General features: G+C 35.9%; 1 protein-coding gene and 1 pseudogene across 2 annotated transcripts; both read left to right on the forward strand.

The window, feature by feature from the left end:
- Positions 1–784: 784 nt before the first annotated feature.
- LOC136230610 (NADP-dependent malic enzyme 4, chloroplastic-like) lies at positions 785–5589 on the forward strand. Of its 2 annotated transcripts, none has more exons than XM_066019734.1 (9): positions 785–904; positions 1526–1641; positions 2187–2317; positions 2397–2720; positions 3411–3526; positions 4365–4434; positions 4526–4616; positions 4802–4929; positions 5361–5589. In XM_066019734.1, the coding sequence occupies exons 5-8, from the start codon at positions 3411–3413 to the stop codon at positions 4846–4848; spliced, it is 324 nt and encodes a 107-aa protein (XP_065875806.1). In that variant the 5' UTR covers positions 785–904; positions 1526–1641; positions 2187–2317; positions 2397–2720; the 3' UTR covers positions 4849–4929; positions 5361–5589. The 2 variants fall into 2 exon arrangements, with proteins under 2 accessions (XP_065875806.1, XP_065875807.1); XM_066019735.1 differs by having other exon boundaries at positions 4805–4929.
- Positions 5278–6211, forward strand: LOC136229070 (myb-related protein 2-like; annotated as a pseudogene).
- The last annotated feature ends 7346 nt before the right edge of the window (positions 6212–13557 follow it).

A 13557-nucleotide genomic window follows, 5' to 3' on the forward strand; every position in this document is an offset into this window, starting at 1 on the left:
ATATATATATATATATATATATATATATATATATATATATATATATATATATATCAATTCACAGGTTAAAATAATTATATAGTAACATTTATGCTTGCAATAAATTGAGTTGGAATCATCCGCATAAATTATAAAATGGCTGAATAATATGTAGATTTGATGTTATTACACAAGTGGTAAACTTAAAATTAAAATTAATTTATTTATATATTGTGAATTGTTATTTAATTTTTAGATGTAGGCTCAATTTCTTTGTTTTAGTTTATACATCATTGTAAATTTTCTTTTAATTTATAGTCTAAATTGGGAAATTAACGGAATCAATTTGAATTTTATTAAATTTTTTTAATAGAAACCAAGGTGGAATTGGTTCACCGAGTTATCCCGATTCGGGTCAATAATATTGACTCCTAAGTAGTATAATCGGACCAGAAGCTTGGCCGGTTCCATTGCCCCCAAAATCATTGACTCTATAAACTTTGGAGATATTTTATTAGCCTCTCAAATTTATATAAATTAACTCATTAACCCCAAAATTTACTTAAAATGTCTTGTTCGGCCATTAATCCGACCTTAAGTGACCAGTTAGCCTCCAAAACTTGGTTTAAGTGGTCCGTACTAATTGCCCACGCTACAGTCAAGAGAATGGGGCAAATTTTTTTTTTTTTAAAATTATATATATAATATTATATATTACAAAATTAAAATAATCTAAATTGAATGCTTTAGTTACAACTATTTTGTCTCTCTTTAAATTACAGATTGTTAATTACTTTGAAGCCCTAATTTTTCCCACTGAGCGATCTTGAGAGAAGGAAACCCTCACCCTGCGGCTGCCATTCAGTTCAGTTCTGCGCTTCTTCTTTGTCCTCCTTTCTTCAATTGTTGCTCGCAATTCACACAGGTAATTTTAATTCTGCAGTGCTTTCTGATTGTTAATTCTAATAAAATGCTTTTGAGTTTCTTCCATTTAATTGAATTCTAATTTTCTTCCATTTAATTGAATATTCAGGTATAGTCTACCAATTGCTTTAAATGATTTGGTGAAAGCAAGTCCTTCTCAATTGAACATTCTCAAGTATAAGTTGCATTAAGTCTTTCCTTGCATTTAGTTGAATTCTAATTTCTTCCATTAAACTAAGATGATTTTGAGTTAAGTTAAGATGGACCCGATGTTGAATTCTAATTTCTTCCATTTAATTGATTGTTATGCTATTTGACAATCCTTCCAATTAAGATGCTTTTGAGTTGCTAATTCTAATTTCTTCCATCAATAATTAGGTATATTGCTAATTCTAATTACTTTGATTTCATTAGTTTAATTATATTGGCATGTTGCTAATTTGCTATGCTATTTGATTAACCATACGCAGCAACCAATTGCTTTAAATGATTTGGTGAAAGCTTTTCTGCATTAAGTCCTTCTTAATTGAACTTTCTCAAGTATAAGTTGCATTAAGTCTTTTCTTGCATTTGTATTGTAAGAAACAAGAATATTCATGTCAAGATGTGATTGCATCAGCAGATCTTCACGGCACTCAAATGAACATAAAAGGATATTCTAGCACTAGCACTGATTGCAGAATGTCGTCGGTGGCGAAAACTATCCTTTCTGACACGGAAGATGATAAGCAACTGCAAGTAAGTTGAGGTTTAAATTAGTAATTTCTTCTTTAAATCTGAAGCATTTAACGAAAAACGATTTTTTTCAGTTCATAAAGAGCTTGAAGTGTAAAACTACACAAGTGCTATATGGCTGCGATTCTGAATAAAATGCCAAAATCTTTTCATTTCACCTGTATATCGTCAGTTGAATTTTTTTCATATATGCATGTCTGATTTTGTGAAATCAAGAGTTGAGCCCTGCTCTTTTGGTGGTCTCCATCATCTTCCCATGAATATTTTTCATGTTGTGGATAATAAGTGTTTCTCTTTAAATAATTTTGCATCTTGCATGTGTTGCCTAAATTTCCCATTGTTCTTTGAATAGATTCCCTCCCTACAATGAAGTTAGCTGCATCAGAACTTTTATTTGTTTTGTATTTCCATTCCATAATTGTATTTTTTTATGTGGTTAATGACTAAATGATGTGGTGTGGCTTATCCGGTTTACAATGATGTGGTGTGGCTTACACTGTTTTTACGTGGTTTGCTGACGATTAGTGGGTGCTCAAACCCCCTCGCAGGTCTCCCCTTGGGTCCGTCCCTTTTAATTAGGTGAATTATTTGATTCGTGCAGAGGCTGTTCCCGAAAAGAGATTTCGAGTTTATGAATGTTCAAGGGCTCACTAAAGAAAATGCTGCTAGACATTTACAGGTGGGTAAATTTATCTTTATATTGTCCTTGAATAATGGAAAAAGAATGAAATTAATTATTTTTTTTTCTTTTTTTTCAGAAATACAGGTTATAAGAAGGTTGCAGAAAGAGGTTTATAGTCATCATATGCAACTGTAGAAAGGATACTTCGGTCATCATTTGTAACAGGCTATAATTCCTCCTTAATGAAGGAAATTAACATCCTATTCCCTCAAAAACCATTGAGCACATTCCAACAAGGACATAGAGAAAATTTCTCTACTTCAAGCACCTCCAGCTTTAGCTTCACTTGTTATCCTTGTCATGAAGGTTCAACTAGAAATTCTGTACCGCACTTCCACCATGGACAATCCGGTGTATTAAGTGGTTACACCAATTTTCAACGACCAAATAATGACACAAGGTACTTGGCTAGTAATAACTTTTATTTTTATTATTATTATTGTTTTTAATGTACTAATTAATTAAGCTAAAATCTAGTATTCTACTATCTTTTTTCACCCTTAATTAGAAATTTATTTACATATATTTTTTATTTAGTCAGTTTTTAATCAGTTTGGAAACGGATTAGGAAATCCTTATTGACTGTATATTTAGATATTGTCATGGAACGGTTTGAACTAAAAGCTCAAGCTGATTGTTAAAGGTTCACTTTAATATCTGACAGATATCAACCGACCTCAGTTGATTGGTTAAGCTAAATAATTGAAACGATCAAATTGATCTATCAGTTAGAAATCCATCTGTTAATTCAATTAATCAATTAGCCAATCAATGAGTCAATTGGTTATACTAGCATATTAATCTTAACATAATTCTTAAATGTTCCTTTTCCTGTTAAGCACTTATTTATTTTCATTACACGAGATATCATGTATGCCATTATTTTAGCATTTTATTTTCAATCTTTATGTCAAATTAATCTTTCTGTCCAAATCCCCAGACCACCCCAGTATATTCTATTAGCAATAGGGCAAATTAAATTAGCTAATGGAAGATATATCCATTAATAAATTAATAAAACAAAAGAAAAGAGAACTATATATATTGGCTAATGTTTGTTAATTTTTTTTATACTTTTTTATGCACTCAGATGAACAAAAAAGGATATGCAATCGTTCCTCCCCTGGATTGCAGAACGTCGTCGGCGAAAACTACCCTTTCTGACACCGAAGATGATAAGCGAATGAAGATGATAAGAAATTGCATGTAAGTTGAGGTTTAAATTAGTAATTTCTTCTTTAAATCTGAAGCATTTAACGGAAAAACGTTGAACTGTTTTTGTTTTTATTGATTGGTTCATTGTGTTGTTAAGTTGTATGATAAAATTCCTTTGTCAAATGCTATTCGTTTTCTGATCAATTTACGACCCTACTTAAAAGAAAATCATTGGCTTAATAAATCCAGTTCATTTGGTATGTTTTGGCCTGTTTACATAATTCATATGGCTGCAATTCTGAATAAAATTCCAAAATCTTTTCATCTTTCATTTCACCTTTATATTGCCAGTTGAATTTTTTTCATATGCATTTCTAACTTTGTGAAATCATGAGTTGAGCCCTGCTCTTTTGGTGGTCTCCATCTTCCCATTAATATTTTTATCTTGTGGATAATAAGTGTTTCTCTTTAAATAATTTTGCATCTTGGATGTGTTGCCCAAATTTCTCATTTTCCTCCTCGGCACCCCTTAGTCGTTCCTTCTTAGTATTATCATGAGGTTTGCTTAAAGTAAAACTACACAATTAAATCATTTCTGTACTCTGTTTTGATCATCTGTTGTGATTAGAATTTCATTTATTCTTAAGCTATTGTAGATTAAAATTGTGATGTGTATTTGCTTTCAGCGTCTATACATGATGCCTTTGTCCATTTTGTATAGGTATAGGGCAAATGTGGGTGGGGACGCCTTTGTCCATTTTGTATATGGGGGTTTGGCTGGAACAACTTACTGAACTACTATCAGGATCTAACTGTTGCTTATTTTATTTATTAAGACATGGTTTAAGAAGGCTCTCTTACAACAATTCTTTATCTTCATAAATTTTAGTGCCATTTTTTCTAGTGGAAGCCCATTTGCCATTTTTGAATATGAGGGCAAAGTTTATGTGCCTGGTCAGGTAAGAGTTGTCAACATTGTGGATGATTTTTCATGTTCAAATAATTTATCCATTGGAAAATGACTTTGATTTAATTTTCCTTGTCCTTCAGGGAAACAATGCATACATATTTCCTGGATTTGGTCTTGGTTTAATCATGTCATGTACAATCCGTGTTCACGATGATATGCTTCTGGCAGCATGTAAGTGGACAAAAGCCACCAAAATGTTTGCAGATTTACCTCAAAGTGGCTACAGGGAACTTGATTTTCAAGTTCTAACAAAGTTATAGAAAGCATCATGCATAAGTATATTGTTAAATATGGTTAATGAAGTAGTATTTCTTGTTGTTTAATGAGATCAATGTTTATGATTTATTTCGTTGCAGCAGAAGCTTTGGCTTCAGAGGTGACCGAGGAGAACTATGACAAATGACTCATATGCCCACCATTCACTAACATCAGAAAGATTTGGCAAATATTGCTGCAAAAGTGGCCGATACGGCTTATGAACTAGGTTAGTCCTTTGTGCTTACATTTTGTATGCTACAATTATTTTCCCCCACTCCTTTTAATATGATTTATGCTTTCTTTTATACGTTGTCGCTGGATAGGTGGTGGTAGTTGGCTGAATGCAATTGAATATATTAGGAAGAAAAAGTTGGAGTTGAATACGAAATGAAATTCAATGGCATCCCAATGATTAGGAATCCAGGAAGATGACATTGAAAATCCAATCAGGAACCACTTGATTAGTATTTTGGGTTTTAGATTGAACAAAGTAGAATTTTTTTAGTTTGACTGAAATTGTGAACTTGTGGGTTGTTGGAATATACTTTTTACTTTTATTGTTTCACGATGCATAATGAGTTTTGTGAAAAAAAAATTGATGCTGAAAACTCTGAGTTTCTTACATGGAAAACAAACCTTGTGCTTATTTACATGCAGAAGCTTACACATCAGTGAAGCACTGCAGATGCAAATTGAAGTGCAAAGAAGGCTACATGAGCAATTAGAGGTAAGCAACATAAGATTGTAAAAACATTTATAGCGACATTTAGGTATAGCGACATTTATAGCTGCGGGTAGAAGCTCAAGGAAAATATCTACAAGCAGTTCTAGAGAAAGCACAAGAAACTCTGGGAAGGCAGAATTTAGGTACTATGGGACTCGAAGCGGCCAAAGTTCAACTCTCTGACTTAGTGTCCAAAGTATCAACTCAATGCCTTAGTTCTGCATTTTCTGAGCTGAAAGAACTACAAGATGCCCCCAGCAAATACAGGCAGCTCTGCCCACGGATTGTTCAATGGATAGTTGTCTAACCTCCTGTGAAGGATCTCAAAAGGAACAAGAAATGCTGAACATGCTACATCAAACCGAATTCAAGTGGAGTGAACATCTTAAAGACAAAATGTTTATGGGAAGCAATGCAGAAAGGAGAATATTTTCTCCAGACAAAAGTTGCAATGATCTATCCATGAGAGTTGGAGTCCACCGAGAAAGTACTAGCAGCTTTTCTGAGGGAAGATACAAGGGAATTAGGAATACTGATAATGAGCAGAATAACAAGAGGGTAGATTCAAGTAATCAACAGAATGAGAACATTTCACAAGGATGTGCTATTTGATTGCCTTACTTTGATACAAAACTTGACTTGAATGGTTTCAGCAGGCATGGGCTAGTTGTTGTACACTTAAGATGTGCACGAGATGCCACCAAATTTTATTGTACATAAATTTGAGGTTTGGTCTCATGAGCCACTTCCTTTTGAACATTTTGTGATTCAATAGAGTGCATAGTTGAACTACTTTAATTAAGCTGTTTGTATATAGCTTTTAGAAGCAGAACACAGATTCTGTATGGAATTTGTGGGCATTAATAATAATAACAATATAGCTCCCTTCAATCCAAAAATAATAATAATAATAATAATGTAGTTCTGACAAGCTTTTGGTATTTGGTAACGGTTTCTAATAAAAAACCGATGCCAAATTGGCTTCGGCTCAGAGCATTGGTTTTTTTTCTAAACAGTTGCCTCTTTGGCATCGGTTTTTTATTAAAATCGATTCTATTGGTGGTCTTAGTTAGAAACCGTTGCCAATATTAAGATACTGATGCCAGGCAATGGCGTCACTAATAACTGCAACGGTTTAAAATCGGACCCTAAAGGCAATAAAAACAACGGTCATTTTTTGTACTTCTGAAGCCATGTTGTGCAGTGGACCTTTGATTTGCATACTGCATTTTACATAGGAGTTGGAGTTTTACTATGGTGATGATAAAACATTAGTATAATATGGAGAAAGAGGTAATTGCTTCAGGTTCAATATCTTTGTATCCACATGTGAACAATAAGTTGCTGAGATTGAAGAATTGTTCCTCCCCTGGATTTCAACACTTCCGATTCATGTCACCTAAACCTGAAGGATCTCATATGATAATTTGCATTTTTGGTGACGAAAGGAGGAAAGTGTTGAAGAAATAAATAAAAGAATTTGAACATTATAGCAACAACAGTCCGTTAATAATCATTGTCTTTGTGATTGATTCTAATGTAGCTAGTTCCTGCTATGATTTTTATAGAACCATTTCTAGATTCAGGAACGAGACTCAGAAATTCACTTGTAAGTTTGTCGTTAGAAGATCAGGGTTTCTGGAAAGCTAAGCGGAATAGAGGATATGAAGAAAGTAATCAGGTGATACAAAACCTTTTCATGGTTTCTCGCTTTATTCAAGTTCTGTCTTCGCTTTCAAGCTGTTGAGATTATCGAGTCCAGTACCACGAAAGCTCAAGTGAGTTGCTTCTGGCAGGAAGAGATAATAACAGACACAGAAATGCCATTGAAAGGGAAAACACTTATGCTCAAATGGAGAAGAAGCTGTACATCAAGTACTCAGCACTTTGGAAGCCAAGTGGAAAGAAACAAATTGTTCAAAATCATTTATTTATGATTACATTTTCGTGGACTGTGAGGTAAAAATCTATACATAAATTTGATCTGATTTATCTTAATTGACAGTAGAGAGTAATTTGATGCCAAAAATGGAAGGATATAAGGCGACAAAATTGATAAGGGAAGCACGCAAGAGTATTGATGCTGGAACGGATTTTCAGCTGACCAAACCTTTACAACTTGATCAATTGTTTCAGGTTATTCAATCTATTCAGTGATTTTTAGATGAAATGTTTGAGTTTGAGTTTTGTGTTGATCATTCATTGGTCTGAGGGGCTGCTCAAACACAAATGTGTGAGTTTGAGTTTATGGCCACATGTAAAAAGAAACTTTACCTAAACCCAAGACACAGGGATCAGTCACAGTCTATGTAGCATGGAAACTGGAAACAGAAACGGAAATCGAAACGGAAACTGACACAGAAACAGAATCCGCGGAGACAGGTTACTGTGCATAAATTCATTAATCTGTCAATAACTTGTATTGCATTCAGCATTAGCATGTTATATCCATGAATAAACATTGAACCAATTTTAAAAATTCCAGAACAAGAACACAAACAATTGAGTAAACATAAACAAATGTGTATTACACCTGGTGTATTACAACTAAAATGAAATAGCTCTAGGGTTCTAATTGCAAGCCGGCCGATCTGATCTTTCCTTGGTGTATTCTTAGTATGTTTATCTGTCATGTTTGAAAATAAAACTGAATTAACATAACATTGTTCATCTAGTTTGTGTTTCTATATTTGTATTTTTAACAACTTGAAAACACGTGGGAATAGAAAAACTGTAAACAATCTTATTTCGAACTACAAAATATTAGTGGTTAAATCCACAAAAAATGAATTATATTTTACGTCAAAAAGAAAAGATAAGGAGTAATTTACTGATATTAGTTAAGTTTGGATTGATTATGTGAATAATTTTCATTTGTAATAAAGTAATAAGTTTGAATTGATTGTGTGAATAATTTTAATTTGTAATAAATTAAGTAATAAGTTTTTATTATAGTTTCTCCAGTTTTTCTCTTCGAAACTTGTCAGACACCCTTTAGAATTTTCTGCATATACAAAAAATTGAACACAAAATCTCTAGCTTAAGCGACTTGAATTGGTAATTAAATAATAAGTTCCGTTAATGTTGAAATTCATATGGTTTTTGATAGAGTGCAAATTTATTATTAATGTAGGAAATAATAAAATTTTAGACCTAAAGTCTTCAAACAAGACTAATTTCACTATCACTTATCAAATTATTTGAAAATACTAGTTTTTCGTTATTTAATTGTTACATTAGATTTCCAAATATTAATTATATCTAAATAGTTTATTGTGTTACTAATTGATATAACCACTATCCACGTACTCCACCACGATCTTTTACCGATAGCTCACATGTAACTTCCACCCTGATTCCTATAAATAGGCTTAAAGCTGAAGAGGAAGGGGTTGGTTTTTAGAGAGAATACGATATTTAACGGTATCTGACTTAAGCATCGGAGCGTTTGTGGGAAGACCGCTTCCCACACTGTAACAGGTTCAATCCTCAAGGAAGATCAACCTTCGCCAGGGACGTTCAACCTTCATCCGAAGACGTTCAACCTTCATCCAGGGATGTTAATTCAACCTTCATCCAGGAGGTTCGATCCTCAGGGAAGTTCGACTGTCATTATCCTGATTGGAAGGACCGCCTTCCTTCAGAGGTTCAACGATTGATCTCCCGTCTTACAAATTCATTATTTAGTTCAGGCTACAACAATTGGCGCCGTCTGTGGGAAAAGATCAAAAAGTCATTCATTCAACATTATTCACTTTTCGTAATAAAAAGATGCCTCCCAAGAAATCTCAAGTTTCACCTTTTCAAGCATCCCATATTCCGAACGAACACGATGCACATCCAACCAACGAAGAAGAATGTGTTGAAAACGTGGAAGACCAACATGGGCCGTCGAGAACAAATCCACCTACCGTTCCCTTGGCGGATTATGAAGAGTTGAAGAAAAAATTTGAAGAAAATAATAATCAGCTCCAAGAGTTAATGCTTTTTGTCCAAGAAGAAATGCGAGACAAAGAGTTTCGAAACAAGGAAAATGGTCCTGAGGTCGAGTTACCACGCGATGAAATCTCAGAACCACGTGAAGGAGGGAAGCGCAAGGGAAACCACTTAAATATCCATGAAGTTGTGGAAAGTTCTTACAAAGAAAATTCAAAGGCACATGAGAAAATCGGGGAAGAATCCATGTTCAACGCGAAAGAGACAGTAGACCTTAAGAAGATGATTGAAAAGGTGCTAGAACAAAAGAAATTAGTTCCGAGCAATGACACACAAGCAGCAAGGAAAATTCCTTTTTCGGGAGAGATCATGAATAAACCTCTTCCTCAAAAATTCAAGATGCCTCAACTCGCCACTTATTCCGGAAAGGGTGATCCCTACGATCATATACAGAGTTATGAAGCGGTAATGCTATTACATGGATGGGAAGATGCCATAATGTGTCGAGCTTTCTCCCTCACTCTATCAGATCATGCCCGCGCATGGTTCAATAGCTTAAAGGAAAGCTCTGTCTCCAACTTTGATCAACTGAGAAGAGAATTCATAAAAGCATTCATCATCAACACCAGAAGGAAGAAAGATGCAACGTATCTCCTCACAATAAAGCAAGATGAAAAGGAAAGTTTGAAGGATTACATAGAGAGGTTTCGCGTTGCAACTCTGTAGATTCAGGATCTCCAAGCTGGAATGGCAGTGGCTGGAATACTCCAAGGAACGAGATCGAGAGATCTCCAGAAATCCCTTTCTTATGATCAACCCTCAACCTTGGGAGATTTGTTCAGCCGGGCCAATAAATTCATCCTTTCCGAGGATGTGATGAAGAACATAGAAACGAGGGAAAATCAAGATAGGAAAAGAAAGGAAAGGGACGAGATTGGTGATGTAAAGAAGGGAAGAAGGAATGAAGCAAGACATGTACCAAGGCCGAAATATGAGAATTTCACACCCTTACTCCAACCACGTTCTAATATCCTGGCAGCCATTGAAAGAAGCGGACTCCTTACATTCCCCCCAAAGGCTAATGGGACGATGGGCAGATTGACAGATGCTTATTGTCGATTCCACAAGACTCATGGTCACTCAACTGATCGATGTAGGCAATTGATGAATGAAATAGAGTCATTGGTACGACAAGGTAAGCTTGAAAATTTTGTCTATGCAGAAATGTGGAGAAGGGAAAAGCCACAACATCCCAAAGAAGACAGGTATTTGGAAAACAGAGAGAAGGATGGTCGAACATACGCTAGAGGGAAGGAGGATAAGAAGGATAAACCCATGCCCCTTGATAACAAGCCGGCGTACCCAGCCATAAATGTTATCTCTGGAGGGGAAACTTTAGCCGGTGAATCCTCTTCATCGAGGAAGGCTTATGCTAGACAAGCTTATGAAGTCAACAATGTGACGAAAGCCCAAGAAGAAGAGTCCATAACCTTTACCCCGGTGGATCAAGGAAATGTAGTGATACCCCATGATGATGCAATGGTGGTTTCTGCTACCATAATGAAGTTCTCGGTGGAAAGAATTCTCATTGACAGTGGGAGTTCAGTCAACCTCCTCTATTGGAATTGTTTTAAGAAGATGAATCTATCTCTAGATAGATTGAAGAACGTGTCAGCCCCACTCTTTAGCTTCTCGGGGGAAGCCGTCCAAGTGGAAGGGTCTATCCAATTACCAATCACATTAGGCGATGAGCCTTGTAATGTTACAAGGATGGTGAATTTTATGGTAGTAAGATCTGTATCTCTAGCCTACAATGTGATACTGGGAAGACCATTAATTATTGGCATGGGAGCCATGATATCACCAGGATACTTACTGATGAAGTTTCCAACATCGAACGACATAGGACAAGTGAGAGGAGATCAAAAGAAGGCTCGCAATTGCTACGTTTCTTCTGTTAAAGGAAAACATAGTGCAAGTACAGAGAAAATGGCGATTTTTGAAGAGTCTGACAATAAACCAAAGCCAAAACCAGTTGAAGATGTTGAAGCAATACCGCTGACAGAAGATGATCCAGAAAAAATAACATATGTTGGAAGTAAAATGGCGGAAGAAGTCAAGGATGAAGTAATAGCATGTCTTAGGAGGAACATGGACGTGTTTGCTTGGGTTCCTACAGATATGCCCGGCATAAGCTTGAATGTAGCTTCCCACCACTTGAATGTTGATCCAAACATCAAGCCAATCAAGCAAAAGAATAGAAGAATAGCACCAGAGAGGCAAAAAGCCCTAAAAGAAGAAGTTGACAGGTTGCTTGAAGCAAATTTTATTCGAGAAGTTCATTACCCCGATTGGCTTGCAAACATTGTGATGGTGAAGAAACCCAACGGAAAATGGAGAATGTGCATAGATTTCACCGATCTAAACAAGGCTTGCCCAAAAGATTCATATCCTTTACCTCAAATTGACAAAATGGTGGATGAAACATCTGGATACGAACTATTGAGCTTCGTCGGCGTATACATGGGGTACCATCAAATAAAAATGAACCCCTCTGATGAAGAAAAGACATCATTTATCACCGAGAAGGGCACATACTGCTACAGGGTTATGCCTTTTGGACTTGAAAATGCAGGAACAACCTATCAAAGGATGATAAATAAAGTTTTCAAGCCTTTGTTGGGCAACACCGTGGAAGCTTATGTAGATGATATGATCATTAAAAGTAAGAAAGGAGAAGCACATACAGAAAAGCTTGACAAGGTGTTTGACGTGCTGAGAACCCATAATATAAAGTTAAACCCTAACAAATGTACTTTCGGAGTGCGGTCGGGAAAGTTCTTGGGTTACATGATAACTGAAAGGGGTATTGAAGCAAATCCAGAAAAGATCCAAGCCATCTCCGAGATGAAGCCTCCTGCATCCATCAAGGAAGTTCAACGTTTGACAGGAAGGTTAGCATCGTTGAATAGATTTCTATCTAAATCAGCTGAAAAAAGCCTACCCTTCTTCAAAACCTTGAGAGCAGGGAAAAACTTCCAGTGGACAACTGAATGTGAAAAAGCTTTTGAAGATCTAAAAGATTACTTGAAGAAAATACCATTGTTGACAAGACCAGAGCCAGGTGAAATATTGTTTGTATATTTGGGAGTGAGCAAGGTGGCCTTGAGTGCAGTTCTATTAAAAAGAGAAGGAAAAATTGACAAGCCAATTTACTACGTCAGTAAGGTACTCCAAGGAGCGGAGCCTCGATACCCTTTTGCAGAAAAGGTCGCTCTTACACTAGTAATGGCCTTCAGAAAGTTAAGACATTATTTTCAGGCTCATTCCATAGTCGTATTAACCGATCAGCCTCTAAGGCAAATATTGCAAAAACCTCAATGCTCCGGACGTCTTACGAAATGGGCAATCGAGTTAGGAGAATACGACATCAACTTTGAGCCTAGACAAGCAATCAAGGGACAGGCCTTAGCCGATTTCATTGTGGAATGTACTGGAGAAAGAAGAGTGGCAAGAGAGAACGAGCACACATGGAAATTATTCGTTGATGGAGCATCAAGTTCAACGGGAAGTAGAGCAGGAATAGTATTGATATCTCCCAAACGAGAGATAATCGAATACTCTTTACGTTTCGCTTTTCCAAGTTCAAATAACATTGTAGAATACGAAGCCCTTATAGGAGGAATGAAGCTTGCCAAAGAATTACAAGTTCAAAAGATTATAGCTCACAGTGATTCACAGTTGGTGGTTCAGCAATTCAACGGAGAGTATGAAGCGAAGGAACCTATCATGATTAAATACCTACGAAAGGTTAAATCTTTATCTCAAGGGTTTGAAGATTTCTAGTTGCTACAAATCAATAGGTCCTCTAATAGCCATGCAGACGCTTTATCAAAGCTTGCATCGTCAATGGAAACGAAAGGAAGGATAGTGCATTTGGAAGAACTGAAGAGGCCAAGCATAGAGGAAAAGATTGTAGCATGTACTGAAGAAATACAAGATTGGAGAACACCATTTGTGAAATTCTTGAAGACAGGGGAGCTTCCAATTGAAGCTACAGAGGTAAAGAAATTGAAGATGAGAGCAGCACGTTTCACCTTGATAGATGATGTCCTCTATAAGAAAGGTTTCTCAATGCCACTTTTGAAGTGTCTGGGTCCAGAGAAGGCAGATTATGCTCTAACCGAAATACAT

The sequence above is a fragment of the Euphorbia lathyris genome, chromosome 5 (genome assembly GCF_963576675.1).
Source record: "Euphorbia lathyris chromosome 5, ddEupLath1.1, whole genome shotgun sequence".
NCBI classification, from domain to species: domain Eukaryota; kingdom Viridiplantae; phylum Streptophyta; class Magnoliopsida; order Malpighiales; family Euphorbiaceae; genus Euphorbia; species Euphorbia lathyris.